At 53.5% G+C, this 17784-nt stretch overlaps 1 protein-coding gene across 1 annotated transcript in view; it reads left to right on the forward strand.

The window, feature by feature from the left end:
* PKD1L1 (polycystin 1 like 1, transient receptor potential channel interacting) overlaps positions 1-8719 on the forward strand; it is a 77970-nt gene extending 69251 nt beyond the window's left edge. Inside the window, exons 45-51 of the mRNA XM_044246995.1 lie at positions 238-342; positions 586-726; positions 1712-1846; positions 3253-3309; positions 3888-4097; positions 7570-7731; positions 8561-8719. Coding sequence (XP_044102930.1) covers positions 238-342; positions 586-726; positions 1712-1846; positions 3253-3309; positions 3888-4097; positions 7570-7731; positions 8561-8719 — 969 coding nt within the window. The remainder of the gene's footprint in view (positions 1-237; positions 343-585; positions 727-1711; positions 1847-3252; positions 3310-3887; positions 4098-7569; positions 7732-8560) is intronic.
* Positions 8720-17784: the final 9065 nt, after the last annotated feature.

Here is a 17784-nt window from a genome sequence, read left to right on the forward strand (position 1 = left end):
GGCCTGCAGTGAGCTCACCCGCGTCCCTCACGCCTGGCCCGGAGACTGGCGGGCGGCTCTGCGGGAGCAGGTGCCCGGGGGGAGCAGGCTTAGCGCCCGCGCCCTGCAGAGCCGGAGACGGCTCGTGCTGCGTCTCCACAGGAGGGGCCGGCGGGGAGGCAGCCGGGAGTGCGGGGCTCGGGAAAGCACGGGCGCTCTGGGTCCTTCTGGGTGCTCTGCGGTCGTTCCCTCCACCAGCTGGCCTTCCTGCTGCTCAGCCTGACTCACGTCTGCTTGCAAGTCTGCAGCCTGGCCGAGGACGGCGTCCGCAGATACTGGCGCAAACCAGGGAACTGGCTGCAGGTAGCCACTGCCGTCCTCTGCCGTGAGGAAAGCAGGGACAGCCACGTCCGCACCTGGACACGATCCTGCTTATGCCCTGGCTGACTCCAGCCGCCTTGCTGTCTCCCCTGCGGTCGCGTTCATGACCGACAGCACGAGATCACTGTCCCCTCCCTGCTTGCACCCTGATGTTGCGCCCTGAGCCGTGGGGGGCCCGTGGGCCCTCCCCAGTGCCCTGAGGCTCTTTGCCTCTCCCTGCTGTAGCTTGCCATCCTGGGAGCCAACCTCGCCTGCCACGCAGCCTCCAGCCACCTGACCACGCTCACTGAGGACGTGATGGACCACTTCCGCAGAGGACATTTCCAAGGATTTACAGACCTCAGCCTTGCAGCCTCGTGGAATCAGGTAAGGCAGGGCATCCTGGTGGTCCACGCCCTGCGACACTGTCCAAAGGAAGAGGTCATACACATTCTAGAAAGTTCCAGACAAGGGATTTATTCCATACTGAGAAAATGCTCTGAGCTCGAGGACGAGGGAGAGCGGGACAGGGAAGGGCTGAATCCGTGTTGCGGGGGTGGGGAGGCAGGAGTGTGTGTTCTGTGGGCAGCATGACTCAGAACATGGAGGTGCTCAGTGACTCCCCGGGACCCTGAGTGGGGGAGGGAACAGGTGTGGAGGAGGCGTAAAGGAGGCACAGCCGGACTCAGACACGTCAGGTCTGTCCTCTCTTCCTTCTGCGGCTATCCCAGCGGTGGGTGGTGTGAGCCGGTCCTGCCATGGGGACAGGTGCGGCATGAAGCGGGGACTGAGCCCCACCGGAATGGGGTCCACCAGAGGAGCCGACCCAGCCCAGTGCACCCCTTCCCGGCATTCATGTCTCGGTGAAATGTCACCCATCCTCATGGTGCTAACCAGCCTCCGCTAGGACCTGCGTTGTGATAACTTGGCTCATTGTCTGTCCGTCCTCAAGGCTGGAGGCTCCGGGAGGGAGAGAGGTGTGACACTTCACCCACATCGGGCGGCTGCTCCCCGGGACAGATGGCGGGCTCCGGGTCTGCCTGTCTCTGTGCCCTGGTGTCCCTCGGCCTCTTTCTTCCAGCGGGATTCCGGCTTGGCCGTGCCTGGCTTTCCCTTGCTGGGCTCAGGGAACCGCAGGCTGCTGGCCGGCACACCCCATCTCTGGGCACACTTAGCAGGTTACAGAGGGCTGGGCCTGGCCTCAGGAAGGGGTGGTACACATTCTGTCCATGATCTTCTCACCGATGTGGACAGGGCAGTCCTGTCCAGGGGTCACTGTGGGGTGACAGTGAGTGGGGTCCGGCGTGCCTGCGTCTGCGTACCCTCCGGAGCTGGGGGGGACATGCCGACCTGCCCTGTCCTTCCGTCTCAGAGGGTGACCTGGCTCCAGGGGACCCTTTTGTTCCTCTTGACGCTGAAGCTCGCCTTCCTCGTTGGCATCCAGAGCTCGACAGCCTGCTGCTCCCTCCTGCTGCGTCGCTCGCGGGCTGGCATCTGCACAGCAGGGGTAAGAGGGCTCCCCCGGGCTGGTTCTCTCCCTGACGAGCCAGCGCAGTCCATGTTCTCTCTGGGGAGACACGAGCCTAGAGGCTGGGCCATCCAGCACCCTGGAGTGGTTTTAGATCACGGGTGCTGGTGGTTCTAGGGTGAGGTGAGCTCGTGAGCCGGGGAGCCAGGACGCACTCCACGGTGCTCTGCCAGACCCCCGCCCCGAGCACTCGTTCTTATCATTCGTGCCTGTGGCTGTCACCACCCACGGAGCGGGTTCTGCGTGCCAGGAATGGGGCCTGGGCTCTCTAGTAATTCCCGCCCCAAATTATCACAACTAAGCATGGTGGCTGGGGTAGGGAGAGTTCTTCCTCGGAGGGAGGAGCAGGGTGCTAATGCCAGCGAGGGCCCCCATCTCCCTTGCTCCTAACTCTGGCCCTGCACCCAAACGCCGCCCGTGAATACCTGAAACCCACTTGAGTGCAGTTCCCCCCCCACGTGGCATCGGCCTCAGTGGGCCCAGAAGAAAGCGCACATGTAGGGTTCTCAGGAAGCCTGGCTCCCACCCCGGGCACTGGGTCTTAGTTCAGGGCTAGCCCCGTCTGGCAGACTGTTGATGCCCAGAATCAGGAGGCCCAGAGCCCCGCATGGGATGTTGGCCAGATTCTGGGGTGCGGGTGATTCTGACCTGGCCCCCGGGGGGAAGAGCTTGCCCCAGCCCAGCAGCCCCTGGTGGGCCCCCACAGCCGGACTGTCATCAGACCAGGACAGTCGGGGCCAAGTGGCCTGATGAGAGGGTCTGGCTGTCAGGGTCCCAGGCTCAGGCAGCTCACAGGGAACCGGGCACAGGTCCCCCAACCCTGCTGGCCTTACGCTCAGTGGGACAGACTGCTCAAACCAGGACAGAGAGGCTGACCCAGGAGTCGGAGACCCAGCTTCAAGCCTAGCCACACCTCCCCCAAACCCACTGTCCCAACTGAGGGACCAGTGCCCGAGCTCCAGCTCCAGAAGCTCCTGGCAAGTGTGTGCCTGGTGGGGCATGGTATGCTAAGAGATTACATGTATGTGGAACTTACGTATTAAACTGGTCATTATTCTACCACGTAGCGATGGGAAAAATGCTTTTTTGTGAAGGAAAAAGCACAGAATATCATGAATAAATCGTGTCCAAATTAGGTAGTGGGATCCGAGCCATTCAGAAACCACGGGTGGGTGAGGACAGGTGTTCAGGGAGACCGCACTGGCTCGGTCTAGATGGTGGACCGCTGCAGGGTGCGATCCCACGTAGGGAGTGAATAATAGTGGAGTGAGTGCCCGAGTGTTTGTAGGGAGGCTGTAGGTGCAGGGCTGCAGCTAGGAGCGAGGGAAATGGGGGCCTGTGGGGGCCTGGTACGGATGCAGCCTGGGGGCCCCTGTGATGGTCAGTGCACACACTGCGGCCCGTATGGGCCTGTGACAGTGGGCTGCCGGCCTGTGGTGCAGGTGAGTTAGATACACACACACACACACACACACACAGAGCCGGGGGGACAACCCCAGGCTCCCAGGCCAAATTCCCAGCCTGTTACAACAACCAGACCACAAAACTTCACCTGAACTAAACTTAACAGCCTTTACTTCTGAAGTGGCTTATTTTATTGAGCCCTTGCTGGGTGCTGGAGACACCAAGAGGGTGAGGGAACCAGCCCCGGGATAGCGTGGCTGTCAGCAGCTAGGGCGGAGGGCAGGGAGGAAGCAGCAGAGATGCGCCCCCCCCACCCCCCCACCCCTGCCAACTTGAGATGGGCAAGGGATGGGGGATGCTGGGAAAGGGTTGGAGCAGAGAGAGAGAGTGGGGGAGGGATAGTGAAAGGGGAAGGGACGGGGAGAGAGGGAAGGCGAGGGGAGCAGGGCCCTAGAGGGTGTACACAAGACAGATCCAGGCCACTAGGGATGACATGGTCAACACTGCAAAAACTGCCTTTCCAAGCTTGTTGTTGCTTTAAAGCATTAGGAAGCCAGCACACCAGTCTGGGCTCCGAGGCCCCAGAGCCCAGAGTCACGGATCTTTCTCCCCGCAGCTGGCGGGTGTCCTGATGCTGGCCGCCCGCTGCCACCTGCGCACGGTACCGCCCGGCACCTTCGCAGACTTCTCCCGAGACCTGCTGTTCCGTCTTCCAGGAAGAAGCCAGACACACACATCCCGTGGTCCTTCCGAGTCTGACCTGTGGGCCCCGGCTGGGTGCTGCGGGGCCCTTTTCATAGCATTGAGCACTGTGTGGTGGGGAATGGTACGTGCATGCGTCCCAGTAGTCGGGGTGTGCCAGGACCCACCTGCCGTGGGGTGAAGTTCTCCATGGTCCGCGTGCACGTTTCTGCTCAGCCTAGGCTCCCTGAGGCCCACCTGTCCTGCGCTGCACACTGTGGCATCCAGGACAGGTCCAGCAAGACCGGCATTGTGGGGTGCGGGCTGCCTTTTCTAGGGAGCCCTCCAGGCGCTGAGCCACTCCCTGTCACTTTCCTAGCCTCCTCCCACAGTGGCCGCTAACTCCTCCCTCGTTATTTCAAACTTCCTGTCTCATAAAGGTTTCCCTCCATCAGTCAGCCTTCACTGGATAGGTGTTCTGGCCTCGGGGGGCTGAGTTGGGAATGGGGCTCCCTGTTTACTACCCTCCTACTGATCTGCCACCTGCAATGTAGTCATATCACACACACACCCCAGCGTAAACTCGAGCCTTGACAATACTCAAACCTGACCTCTTTGGTTTTTTTTTCAGTGTTCCTAGCTCCCTGCTCACTGCTCACCCATCCGTGTAGTCTCCCATCTTCCCACCCATCCATCCGTCCACCCATCTCCCCATCCCTCGCTCCCTCCCTCTCTCCTTCCCTCTGCCTTTCCTCCATCCACCCACCTAGTCTTCCATCCACCCATCCACCCACCATCCATCCACCTGTCCCATCCACCCGTCCGTCCATCCGTCCATCCATCCATCCTTCCATCCATCCACCCAACCCATCCATTCGTCATCCATCCATCATCCATCCATCCATCTACCTGTCCATCCATCCATCCATCTACCTATCCCATCCACTCGTCCATCTGTCCATCCATCCATCCATCCACTCACTCGTTTTTTCATTCATGCATTCCTTCAGCAATTGCTTAAAGAATACCTATTCTATTCAGGCAACGGTGGAACAAACATAAGGGGACACGGTCCACATAAAGGAAGACACGTGTATAAACAAAGAATTATAGCAAACTTTGTATTTTTGATACCTTTCCTTCATCGGATATGTGGTTTACAAGTGTTTCTCCCATTCTGTGGCTTTTCCTCGTTGTTCCTCTAACCGTGTTTCTTGCAGACGTTGTTAACATTTGCAGAGGCCGGTTCCTCGATTTCCTCTTGTGTAGATTCCGCTGGGGTCCTATCAGCGAATGGCAACCCCACACTCCCATGCATTTTCTCCTACGTTTCTTCTAGAAGCTTTATGGTTTTCTGTTTCAGATGTAGGCCAGTGGTCCATTCTGAGTCCACGTTAGTGTAAGATACGTGGCTCAGAGCAGAGTGAGTGTTCTTGCCCGTTTGGGATGTCCAGTTCTTGTTGACACCGTCTTTGAAGAGCACGTCGGGGGGCACCTGGCTGGTGCTACTGGTTGAACATCCGGTTCTTGGGTTCAGCTCGGGTCGTGATCTTGGGATCCTGGGATCGAGCCCCGTGTCGGGCTCAGAGCTCAGCACAGAGTCTGCTTGCGATTCTCTCTCTGCCTCTCTCTGCCCCTCCCACTCATGATCTCTCTCTCTCTCTCTCTCTCTCTGTCTATCAAATAGATAAATAAATCTTTTTTAAAAGCATATTGAATTGCCCGTGTATCTTCATCACAAGCCAGTCTGTGGCTTCTGCGAGTCTGCTTCTGGCTCGTCTGTTCCGGTCCACCGACCTGTTCCGTCACAGCTCCAACTCTGTTGTGATCGCTGGAGCTGCACAGTGAGTCTTCACGTAGCACAGGCCAGTCTTCCAGATTCGCCCTTTTCCAGTCTGGGCTGCTCTAGTTCTTCTGTGTTTCCACATAAGTTATAGAATCAGCTTGTCGGCATCTGTGAAACAGCATTTCGGGGTTTTGCTCGAGCTTGCTGCGGATGTGTAAATCAGATTTGGGGAGAACAGACATCTTCCTAATACGATCACCCCAAGAATGCTGTTGGTGTCTCCATTTATTTCGGTCTTTTTTGATGTCTCTCTTCAATGTTCTGTCGTTTTTAGCATTTGTGCTTTTTTAATTTTATTTTTATTGATGTGTATGTATTTATTTATCTGAGGCGTCTCCTCCAAGGAAGTGACGTCCGTGGGTGGGAGGAGTATCCCAGGAGCAAGGGTGGTGGCGAGGCCCGTGCTGGGGCCCAGGGTCAGGCAGGTGTGGCTTTGGAAACGATGCTTGGAGCCAGGCCTGGTGGGCCCTGGACGTCTCGCTAAGATGATGAAGTGCTTGGGCTTTATCGTCAGGAACCAGAAGGCAGTGGTCCCGGGGGCCCTGCACGCAGGAGTCGGGACACATCACAGCCGGCTCCTGGGGCTCATGTGGCTGGTAGAACAGGGAAGCCTCAGACCCACGTATGCAGTCTGAACGGACGGTGTCCTGTCCTCAGGTACCTAGACATCCCTGCAGGGTTCTGACACGCAGGCAGGGGCCCAAGGGATTTAAGTCTGATCCGGGAAAGAGATATGACCATGAGAGACAGTAAGACACACAAGCTGTATGTGGCCATGTCCTGACAGGCGTCACAGCCCAAGCCTGTCCAGACACTGTATCTTGAGGCTATCGTCAAGAAGGGGAGAAGTGGGGAGCCTGGGTGGCTCAGTGGGTTAAAGCCTCTGTCTTCGGCTTGTCCCAGGGTCCTGGGATCAAGCCCCACATTGGGCTCTCTGCTCAGCAGGGAGCCTGCTTCCTCCTCTCTCTCTGCCTGCCTCTCTGTTTGCTTGTGATCTCTGTCTGTCAAATAAATAAACAAAATCTTAAAAAAAAAAAAAAGGGGGGGGGGAGAAGGGCAGGGGTGGGAGGGGGTCTTTTAGTGTAGACATTGCCCAGCAGCAAGCAGGAAGTCTGAGACAGACCTGCCAAGGGCAGCAGCATGTTGGAGTCCAGGAACTGGGTAACCGCTGTCTGTGCGAATCTGCAGCGTATGCAAAGCAGGCTCTAAAGGGCCCAAACTTGGCTTGTTTGGACTATTTTTACAACAGTTGAATGCTTGCAACTTTGAGTTCGGTGCGCACAGGCTTTGTGAGCCTGAGATCAGGTCTCAGCCTGCAGTAAAGAAGGAAACAGCTGGGCCCGGTCCACAGGGAGCATGTGAGCTCGTCTTCCTGTCTCCTGGGCACAGGCGCTGCTCACGGTGGGGTCCCCAGAGCCCGGCGGGACCGCGGAGCACCCCAAAACCAAGTCTGCCTGTGAAAACGCACACCATGTTGACAATCTTCATCCTCTCCTGTTAGAGACTGAAAACACCCTTGATGTATATGCCCGTTTATACAGCCACGTTCATTGTTGGGTTCATCTCGTTGAGGTTCAGTTCTGTGCACAAGAGCTATTTCCCAGGTTTGGTTTTTTTTTTTGTTTTTTTTTGCTAAGCAGTTGCTGTCTTACTAAAAGGTCCTAAAACAGCGTCATCAGATAGAATCTCCATTTTACAGTCTATCACATTAACAAAGCCATGTTTTGCCTGATAACATGAAATCCGTCTGTCTTTTCTTTCTTCTCCCCAGCTCAGAGGGTCCCTCGCGGCTCTTGCTCGAAAAAGGAAATCTTTTCAAAGCCAGTCACTGGTGAGCCTGGCCGACCTGACTGCCTACGTGCGGGGGGCGGTCCTGGCCCGGCTGGGAGCGCGGAAGCCACCGCAGGAAGAGGCTGACGTGTCCGCGAGGCGTGTAAGCTGCGGGTGTTGGACCGGCGAGCGCGATCTTTCCTTGTAGAACCTCACTTGTGGCCATTAAAGCACGTGGGATTCTGTGCGCCCTCTCATTGCAAAGCCGTGGCATTTCCCGTGGAAATTCTAGCACTTAGCAAATGACCAAGCACATTCTCGTCCCTTAACTCGTGATATCCTTGGACGACCAAGTTTATGATTCCCGCCCCCTACAACACACACACAGCCACTCTGTCCCTACAGAGCGGCTCTTTGCTTTGGGTCTTGACCACCAGGGCCAAACTTCTCCGCAAACACGGGGACGCAAGTAGAGCATTTGGGCCTGGTCCCCTGACATGCCGGCAAGCGAAGCACACTGAATGCCTCACCAGCCTTTGTGACCGGCACTGCGGCGTCCTGCACTATAGTCCCAAAACCAGTCGCGGGTGATGGCGATCTTGGGCTTACAGAGGACTTCACTCTTTGTCATGTGCCTTTAAATCTGTGCTCATGCATGTGACCCAGGGCGTTGGGGATGCGCATGCACACACGTCCGTGACCAGTGTGTCAGGGACACATGTGCACACTTATCTGTAACCAGGGTGTCAGGAACGCGAGTGCACATGTGTCCCTGACCCAGGACATCTGGGACATGTGTGTACACGTGTCCGTGACCTTGGGGGGTCAGGGGACTGAGATCAAGAACTCGGGCCCAGCACCAGGTCGCTGGCTCCAGGGAGCGCCCTTACAAAGCACAACACCATTTAAAGTTGGGACCATGAACTGCTTCAGAAAATGAGGGGAAAATCGTTTCTTGAGGGCATTCACTAATCTGATTTCCTTTGCTCCAGAATCACTACCTGGATGAGGTCTCCGACCTGCTGGACGAGCTCCTGTGGAAGATTCACGGTTTGTCCAACAGCCCCCAGCGTCCTCTTCCACGGGAGCGGTCCGGGGATATGGGAGGGGCCGGGCCAGGAGGCCGTCCCTCGGGGGGTGTCTCTGCCTAATGAGCCACTGGGGTAAGCAAATGAGAAATTATTTTTATCGCTCTTCTTTAGAGCAGAAATGTTTTTTACATTGTAAGGGAGGCCTGACCTGGGGGCTGTTGCAGATCATGAGGTCCCTTTGCATAGATATTCCCTCCAGGTGGGTGGCTAGTGGAAAGGGCGCTCTGCTCAGGGCAGAAAGACTGACTGCTTCCTCTGGGCCAGTGTCACCTGTGACCGCCAGCTTGCGGGGGCGACCGAGCTGGCTCTCTGCTCCCTCCCTCTGATTATAGCTGGGAGCAACAAAGGTAGGGAGAACCAGAAATGGGAATTCCATCCTTCCAAACACCAGGAAATATCTGTGCTCCAGGATGGGACCAAGAATCCCCCAAATGGTACCCACTGCAGAGAAAATTAGGCTAAAGGGGGAGAGGACTCTGCCCCTTCCCAGAGCACAGATTTCTCCCTTCTCAACAGCACACATGGCAGGGGCTAGTGAAGGTCCCTGGTGTGGAAGAAAAGATAATACAACAGCACAGAGCTAAAGGAATCTCCTGGAACATGAGTGTTGGGGACACGGGGCTGCAGGAAAGCCATCTGTTGCAGAAGCTGTTGAAGTGGAACCAGCAGAGGGGCTGTTGGTGGCCCAGAGTCCTGGAGCCAGGAGAGGCACGTGCTGCTGGTGGGACACAGTGAACAGGCACGTGAGTGTCAGGCTCCCGTGTGACTTGTGATCTCAGGGGGCTCCCTGAGATCCAGAGAGACACCGTGCTGCCCAGACTGGCCGCCAGCGACATGGGCATTCTCCCTGGCCCGGTGAGATGGACCCCTGTGAGCAGAAGTGGACACGCATGACCAACGCAAATCATGATGTGATGATGCGACCTGCAACCCAAGAAAGCCATCGGTGAAGATGACTGGAAGGGGACGCCTGGGTGGCTCCGATGGTGAAGCGTCTCTCTTTGGCTCAGGTCATGATCTCCAGGTCTTGGGAGATGGGGTCTGATGTTGGGCTCCCAGCTCAGTGGGGAGTCCGCTTCTCCCTCTGCCCCTCCCCCTGCTTGGGCTCTCTCTCCCCATCTCTGTCTCTGTATCTCTCTCAAATGAATAAATAAAATCTTTAAAAAAAAAAAAAAAAAAGATGACTGGAAGGGATAGACACGGAGACCAGCCCTGCAGAGCATTGCCACATGCAGGTGAGACCGCAGGCGAGCTGCTCTCCGCACGCAAGACTAAACGCACAGGAAAGAGTGGGGAGCTGAGACGGCAGCTCTGAACACTGGCATAAAACACAAAGGAGAACGGATAGAGTCAAGGAAAGAAAAGGACCAGATGACAAAAACATAAGCTGAGCAAAAGAAAAAGGTAACAGATTCACAGAAAAGAGAGCGAAGGACACGGATGGCAAGTTTGAGAACATTCTGCAAAATGAGATTAAAAATAAGCAATTAAAATTGATTTTAGGGAAAATCATACACACAGAAGTCAGACAGAGAAGAATATGTGTAAGACGAAGAAAGGACATGAGTCACCTCCTAGTGTCCTCCTCTACCCCCCAGAGAAGAAAGTCGGAACACACAAAAAAATATTTAAAGATATAATTTAGGGGCACCCGGATGGCTCAGTCGGTAAGCGTCTGCCTTGGGCTCAGGTCATGATCTCGGAGTCCCTGGACCGAGTCCTGCGAGGGGCTCCCTGCTCAGTGGGGGGCCTGCTTCTCTCTCGCTCTGATCGTCCCCTCTCTCCTCCTTTCTCTCTCTCTCTCTCAAATAATAAATAAAATCTTATTAAAAATGTCATCTTGCTGGGGCACCTGGGTGGCTGAGTTGATTGAACATCAGACCCTCTGCTTCAGCTCAGGTCATGATTTCAGGGTCGTGAGATTGTACCCCACGTCGGGCTCCTTGCTGAGTGTGGACTCTGCTTGGGATTCTCTCTCTCTCTCTGCTCCTCCACCCCTGGTCATGCTCTCTCCTTCTGTCTCTAAAAAACAAAACAAACAAAAACAATGGCAAACAGAATCCAGCATCAGATTAAAAGAATAATATGCCGTGATCATCTTTGAGTATTAAACCAAAGTCATGTTTTAGTATCAGGAAACAGACTGGTGAACCCCCCCCCCACCAAGAGATGGCGGAGACTCTCATTTGATTTTCCGTGACTGCATTTGATGAAATTTGACATCCATTTCTAATTTTTATTTTTTAAAAGATTTTATTTATTTATTTGACAGACAGAAATCACAAGCAGGCAGAGAGGCAGCCAGAGAGGGGAGAAGCAGGGTCCCCACTGAGCAGAGAGCCCGATGCGGGGCTCGATCTCAGGACCCTGAGATCATGACCTGAGCCAAAGGCAGAGGCTTAACCCACTGAGCCACCCAGGCGCCCCCATTTCTAATTTTTAAAACACACTCTTCATTGATATAATTCAAAAATCAGACCGTATGTCAAGTCAGTGCTACGTGTCAATGGTGTCATGGCCAAGAGCTTCCCACGGAGTCAAGAACGAGGGGAGACAGTCGGTTCAGAAGTCCGACGGGAGCACTCTGTCGGGGTTTACTGGTCTCATTCCCGGAAGCGCTGCCCGCGCTTGCATAACTAACAGCACACAGCCTCACAGCAGGGTCGCTGGGGTTTGCCGGGATCCCAGCGCACAGCGCAGCCTACGGTGGGTCCTGGGATGCACCCCAGCCTGTGCCGTTCAGACCAGTCCTGAGGCTCGAGGACAACCGCACTCCGTACCCACAGGGGCGTGGGGGTGCCCGTGGATCTCAGTTCCTGCCCCGGGATCTGCTGGCCCCTCACGGGAGGGGACCGGGAATGTGCCTGGCCTTGGAGCAGACCCGGCAGGCCCTCTTCTGTACGTCGTGATGCAAGCAAACAACCCGCTTGAATTTCCTAACTTCAGGGCAGCTGTTTTCCGTCTCAGCCATTAATAATTAAGATTGTATCTGCGTGCACGGGGAGGGTCGGGTGCCCGGAGCTGTGCAAGCCGCCCGCTACGCACACGGCCCTTTGTCTTTTCCAAGTGACTCAGCGCAGCGCAGGGGGCCGCCCGCCTCCGCTCTGGTCCTCGCCCGCTGGGCAGCCGCAGGTGCCTCGGCCCGCTCTCGGCTCAGCCGCATCCATCCACTGGGGCAGAGCTGCACCAGAGGACTTGGCTCCGAGTCCGGCCTGATGCCCGGGACCCGCCGCTCTGCAGGAGAGATGAGCTGAGACTCGGTCGCAGCTTCGAGAGATGAGAGTGGTTTTTCCTGCCGATTTGCCACGCAATTCACTTTAATGGATAGAGTTGAGACAGGCAGGAGCCCTCTGACCGTGGGTTACGTCGGGAGCAGCTTGGTCCTTCTCTGCAAGGAGGTGCCGTTCCTTCACTCCCACCGGCCGGGGGAAGCTGGGCGATTGGCGCAGCCGTGGAGGAGCCCAAGCTCACTTTGCACCTCTGTGGACGTGGGTGTGCGGGGGGTGGGGCTGCTGCCCCTGCACCATGGCCTCTGCCTTCAGAGAGGTCCGCGTGTGCGCCCCGTGAGTCAGGGAACGTCGGGACCCAGGGGGCCGTCAGACTGTGGATTTTCGTCCCATTGCTTCCCTTAACTTTGCCAGTTTGTGGGCGACTTTAAAAGATGTTTGGAAGACTTGACTTTCCTTAACGTGCACAGCCTACGAAGGTCACAGGAACCTGTCCAGGAAATTTGCTGAGCTCTCCCCTCATATCCAGGGCTTTTTGTGGCCCTTAATCGAGTTCCACAAACCCAGCTTTCTGGACTCATGAACACATGAAACCGGAATCCTTGAGAAGAAAACAGGTTATAAAGGGTTTAAGGAATTACCTGCTCGACTTGTGCACACAGAAGTAAGGGCACCCCAGAGAGGCAGGCAGGACGTGCTCGAGCAGCTGCTGAGCGGTGGGCGGGCCCCGGGCAGTGACTAGCATCCTGACCCTCAGTGTCCGCCCCGTGAAGCAGGTTCTCCCAGTGCCAGGCTTCCTACATCATTGTTCAACCTGGGTTCGTGTTCACTCACCAAGTACGGCGGCGGCACTCTAGAAGACACAGTGTTCCTGGAACTTGGAAAATACGAGTCTTCGAATTGGGAGCAAAGTTCTGAGCGACTCCAGTGCCCACTTGGAACGGCAGCAGGACGTGCCTCTTCATGAGAGGCTGCAAGTGGCCATTCATGGTGCAGACCCTGGGGTACAGTGAGGTCTCGGGGTATGCAGCTGGCTCGGTCAGGGGAGCACACAGCTCTTGGTCTCAGGGCTATGAGCTCAAGCCCCACACTGGGTGTAGAGATGATTTAAAGATAAAATCTTTTTAAAAGACAATAAAAAATAAATTGAGGGTCACCCAGGTGATTCCAGTCAGTGAAGCGTCTGCCTTTGGCTCGGGTCATGTTCCCAGGATCCCGGGATCGAGCCCCGTGATGGGTTCCCTGCTCAGCGGGAAGTCTGCTTCTCTATCTGCCTCTACCCCTCCTCCTTCTTGTGCTCTCTGTCTCTCCAATAAAATCTTTAATAAGTAAATATTCTCCTTTAGGATTTTGATGGAGAACATAGGCATTAACCTCTTTGACATCGACCACAACAACTTCTTTCAAGACATGTCTCCAAAGGCAAAGGAAACAAAAGTGAAAATGAACTTGACTTCATCAAGATCAGAAGCTTCTGCACAGCAAAAGAAACAGTCAACAAAACAGAGAGACAACCCACGGGATGCAAGAAGACATTCTCAAATGACAATACAGACAAAAGGCTGATATCCAGGATCTATAAAGAACTCCTCAATCTCAACACTCAAAAAACAAATAATCACATCAAAAAATGGGCAGAAATGTGAGCATACGCTTCTCCAAAGAAGATATACAAATGGCTAATAGACACATGAAAAAAATGTTCATCGTCATTAGCCATCAGGGAGATTCAAATCAAAGCCACATTGAGATACCACCTTACACCAGTTAAGATGGCCAGAATTAATAAGACAGGAAACAACAAGGGTTGGAGAGGATGTGGAGAAAGGGGAACCCTCTTACACTGTTGGTGGGAATGCAAGTTGGTGCAGCCACTTTGGAAACCAGTGTGGAGATTCCTTAAGAAATTAAAAATAGAGCTTCCCTATGACCCTGCAATTACACTACTGGGTATTTACCCCAAAGATTCAGATGTAGTGAAAAGAAGGGCCATCTGTACGCCAATGTTTATAGCAGCAATGGCCACAGTCGCCAAACTGTAGAAAGAGCCAAGGTGCCCTTCAACGGACGGATGGATAAGGAAGATATGGTCCATATATACAATGGGATATTATGCCTCCATCAGAAAGGATAAATACCCAACTTTTGTGCAACATGGACAGGACTGGAGGAGATTATGCTGAGTGAGATAAGTCAAGCAGAGAGAGTCAATTATATAGTTTCACTTACTTGTGGAGCATAAGGAATAACACGGAGGACACTGGGAGATGGAGAGGAGAAGTGAGTGGAGGAAAATCGGAGGGGGAGACAAACCATGAGAGACTATGGACTCTGAGAAACAAACTGAGGGTTTTGGAGGGGTGGGAGTGGGCGGTTTGGTGAGCCTGGTGGTGGGTTTTAAGGAGGGCACAGATTGCGTGGAGCACTGGGTGTTATACACTAACAATGAACCATGGAACATGACATCAAAAACTAGTGATGTACTGTACGGTGACTAACATAATAAAAAATAATAAACAAACAAACAATGAGGTTTCCTAGGAAAAATGTGCTCCCCTGAAACTCCCAGGATTCACTGGCTACGTGAGCAGAAGATTGGTCCTGGATGTGACTGAGCTGACTCAGCATCCCCGCAGGTCTGTGTCCCCCTCTTCTCTCAGGGCTTTCTATAGAGCCCGGTGCTCAGTAAATATATAGTAATCGGCGATTGGTCAGAAGAAGCTACTAGAGTATGTATATGGGTAGAAAGCGGAAAGATAAATGGGGCAGAATGTTAATATGTGATTCCAAGGAGAGGTATAGGAGCACACAACTGCACTATTCTTGCAACTTTTCTTGTACATTTGAGAAGATTCCAAACAAAAAGCTTCTGAGATGCCTGGCTAGCTCAGTCAGTGGACAGTGTGGCTCCCAATCTCAGGACTGTGGGTTCGAGTCCAATGCTGGCCCTAGAGATGGCTTTAAGAAAAAAAAAGAAGAAGAAGAAGGAGGAGGAGGAGGAGAAGGAAGAAAGGAAAAGTCTCTGTTGAGTCATTCCACGGCAAGAACACAAGATGCCAGAGCCACAGCTGTGGGTGTGATTAGCTCTGATGCTTTTTGTCGTTTTCTAAATTTTCTGCATGCCTAAGTACACCTGGGAATTTTTCCCTTCCGTGGACCTCACAGGAAAAGCTAGTTGAATTTAGGAGCACTATTCAGATGTGACTTACAAATGTGTAATATATCAGAAGTGCAAAGAACCAGACAGAAATGGTCCAGCAGACAGTCCTCAGAGATAAATTTCCTCTGCTTTCGGGATTCTACGTACGTCTGCCCGTGATAACTTCATGAGATGGAGCGCTGTTGTCAGAGCCGGATCATTCCTTCCTGGAAGACCTGCTCCAGCAAAGCTGGGATACTACTGTTAATGCCTTTTTCAGCTTGATGTGTGCTGAGGTAGCACTGAAGACAGGATGCATAGAAACCAGGATGTCTGTGTGCCCGTGGAAACATAATTTATTTGCTTGAACCAAGTTATCTTGTAGCAGGAGCCAAGAAAGCTGGATTCCTGAAGACGAAATGGCGCTATAGGCTGGCTTCCTTTCGCAGAAGTTTCTGTTCTAGCTGAGAGTCTCTCAAACTACAGTTATGTCCCCAAATAACAAGCAAAATACTACATTTGTTTCCCGGGGCGGCTACAATGAGGCCCCGGAAACACGAATGTGTCCTGTCAGGGTGCAGGAGTGCCAGGATCCCAGATGAGGTGCCAACGAGCTCCACACCCTCTGAAGCCATGGGGGGGGTGGGTCGGCATCAGGCATCCCCCTCTCCCCGCCCAGCTCCTCCCCTAGGGGACCCCCCAGGTCCTGTTTTCCTGGAATGTTCCCGTGCGCATGTCTATGTGTTTTATAAGGTTGTGGTCACCTGGGGTCAGGGCCCCCCATGGGACCTCATCTTGATGTGATCATCTACAGAGTGAGGTCATGTCCGCAGGCACTGGGGCGGCACCTCAATGTCTTTGGGTGGGGGACTGATCACAAATACCTTTGAGCAACTGTCGCTATTTGAAGACAAAGGCTCTGTCATTTCAATTAATTTCAACATTTTGAGGAATCTCATTCCACTGAGGTGATAAAGGTAAAACAAAAATTTCACAAACTTTCTATTTTTTACTCCGCATAGATCCCCCTGCTGGGAGGCTTTCCTAGGACTGATGTTTGTGTGTTGGGCCATCTTGATTATCATAAAAGCTATGGAAGGAATGAATCATCTGAGTTCTTGGACTCTGAAAAAGATCAAGGGATAACCAAAAAATAAATTCTTGACATGGCAGTTTAAACCAGGAGCACGATGGGGCATCTGGGGGGCTCAGTCAGTTGAGCATCTGACTCTTAAGTTAACTCAAGTCATGATCTCAGAGTCATGAGATTGAGCCCTGTATCAGGCTCCGTGCTCAACAGGGAGTCTGCTTCTCTCTACATCTCCCCTGCCCGCCACTGCCCCAGCACTGTCTCTCAAATAAATAAGTAAATCTTAAAAAAACACAGGTGCACAACTGAGCCTCCCCCTGAAACCATGGGTATCTGTGTACCACACCTTTAGCAAAGGATGATCCCGTTCCCCGGCGGCTTGGAAGGAAGTGTCTAGCCCTGGTAGATTCTAACCCAGTGGTTCAGAAGGGGCACCTGCCTCTTGGGGATGTGTTCATGACATCGAGGCGTGAGGCATATAATTTGCAGTGGGACCAAGGGGAGAGGAAGAGCAGAAGCCAGAGCTTCCCCGCCAGACCCCACTCCCCATTTCTGGCATCCCCAAGTCTTTCATCTTTGGAAGAGGAAGGGCCCTAATTATAGCAGGCACCCTGGGCATGTCAGACCCAAGAATTCCCCACTCACTGCCCCAGGGTGACAATGTACGGGACTAGACCTGCAGAATTAGAGTGCTTGAGGAAGGGAGCTGTGGAAGCCTCTGGAACTGGGGACCCCTATTCCAGGCCTGGCCACCTTCTCTTCAATGTCTCGCACTGCCGTGGATTGTCTGGAACTGGCTGAAGAGCATGAAAATACTAGCCTTTGGTCTTAGAAAGGTAGAGCCCTTAGGAGGACTTTCTGTGCGGTAAGCAGAGCTCAGCTGTTTCCCAGAGACACGTGCTGGCCAAGGGCACCTTCATAAATTAACTGCATCTCGTTTCCATCATCTTCCTGGCCCTGTTGTCAGGCGAGGAGCTAGGAACCTGGATCATCACATTTCAGGAATGTGAGCTGACCTTTCAATGGCCTTAGCATGCCCAGTGCCCTCCAGATGATGAGCAGGTTTGTTCCCAAAGCTGTGGGTGGCGACGTTTATAATCCTCAGAGACGGCTGATTTCTTGGAAGCTGAGTCAGAGGAGAGGGGTGACTGTGCCAGGTCAGGACAGTGAGGTGGGGCAGAGCATCAGAAACAGAGGTCATGGGGACAGAGCAGAGAACCTAGAAATAGAGCCACAAAAACAGTCCTGACCAGTTTTTGACAAAAGGGCAGAACAATTCAGGGGAGGAAGACCAGCCTTTTCAACAATGGTGCTGGCATGACTGGACAGCTAGGAGCAAGAAAAAAGAAAACTGTGCTCCAACCTGCTCCTCACACCCTAGACAAAAAATTAACTCAAAACAGATCAGGGACTCCAGTGAAAAATGTAGAACCACAACATTTTTGAATAAAGAAGAACTAAAGAAGCAAATCACCACAATCCATAAGATCAAAATTAAAAAAGCTTTGATCTGTGAACCACCCTGGGAAAAGGGTAATCAGGCAACTAGAGACTGCAAACCACACTTCTGAGAAAGGACTAGTGTCTAGAATATGTAAAGAACTCCCAGAACTCAGCAATAAGTTACACATAATCCAGATAGAAAACAGACTGAAACACAAATGGACAT

Source organism: Neovison vison, chromosome 4 (genome assembly GCF_020171115.1).
Source record: "Neovison vison isolate M4711 chromosome 4, ASM_NN_V1, whole genome shotgun sequence".
Classification (NCBI taxonomy): domain Eukaryota; kingdom Metazoa; phylum Chordata; class Mammalia; order Carnivora; family Mustelidae; genus Neogale; species Neogale vison.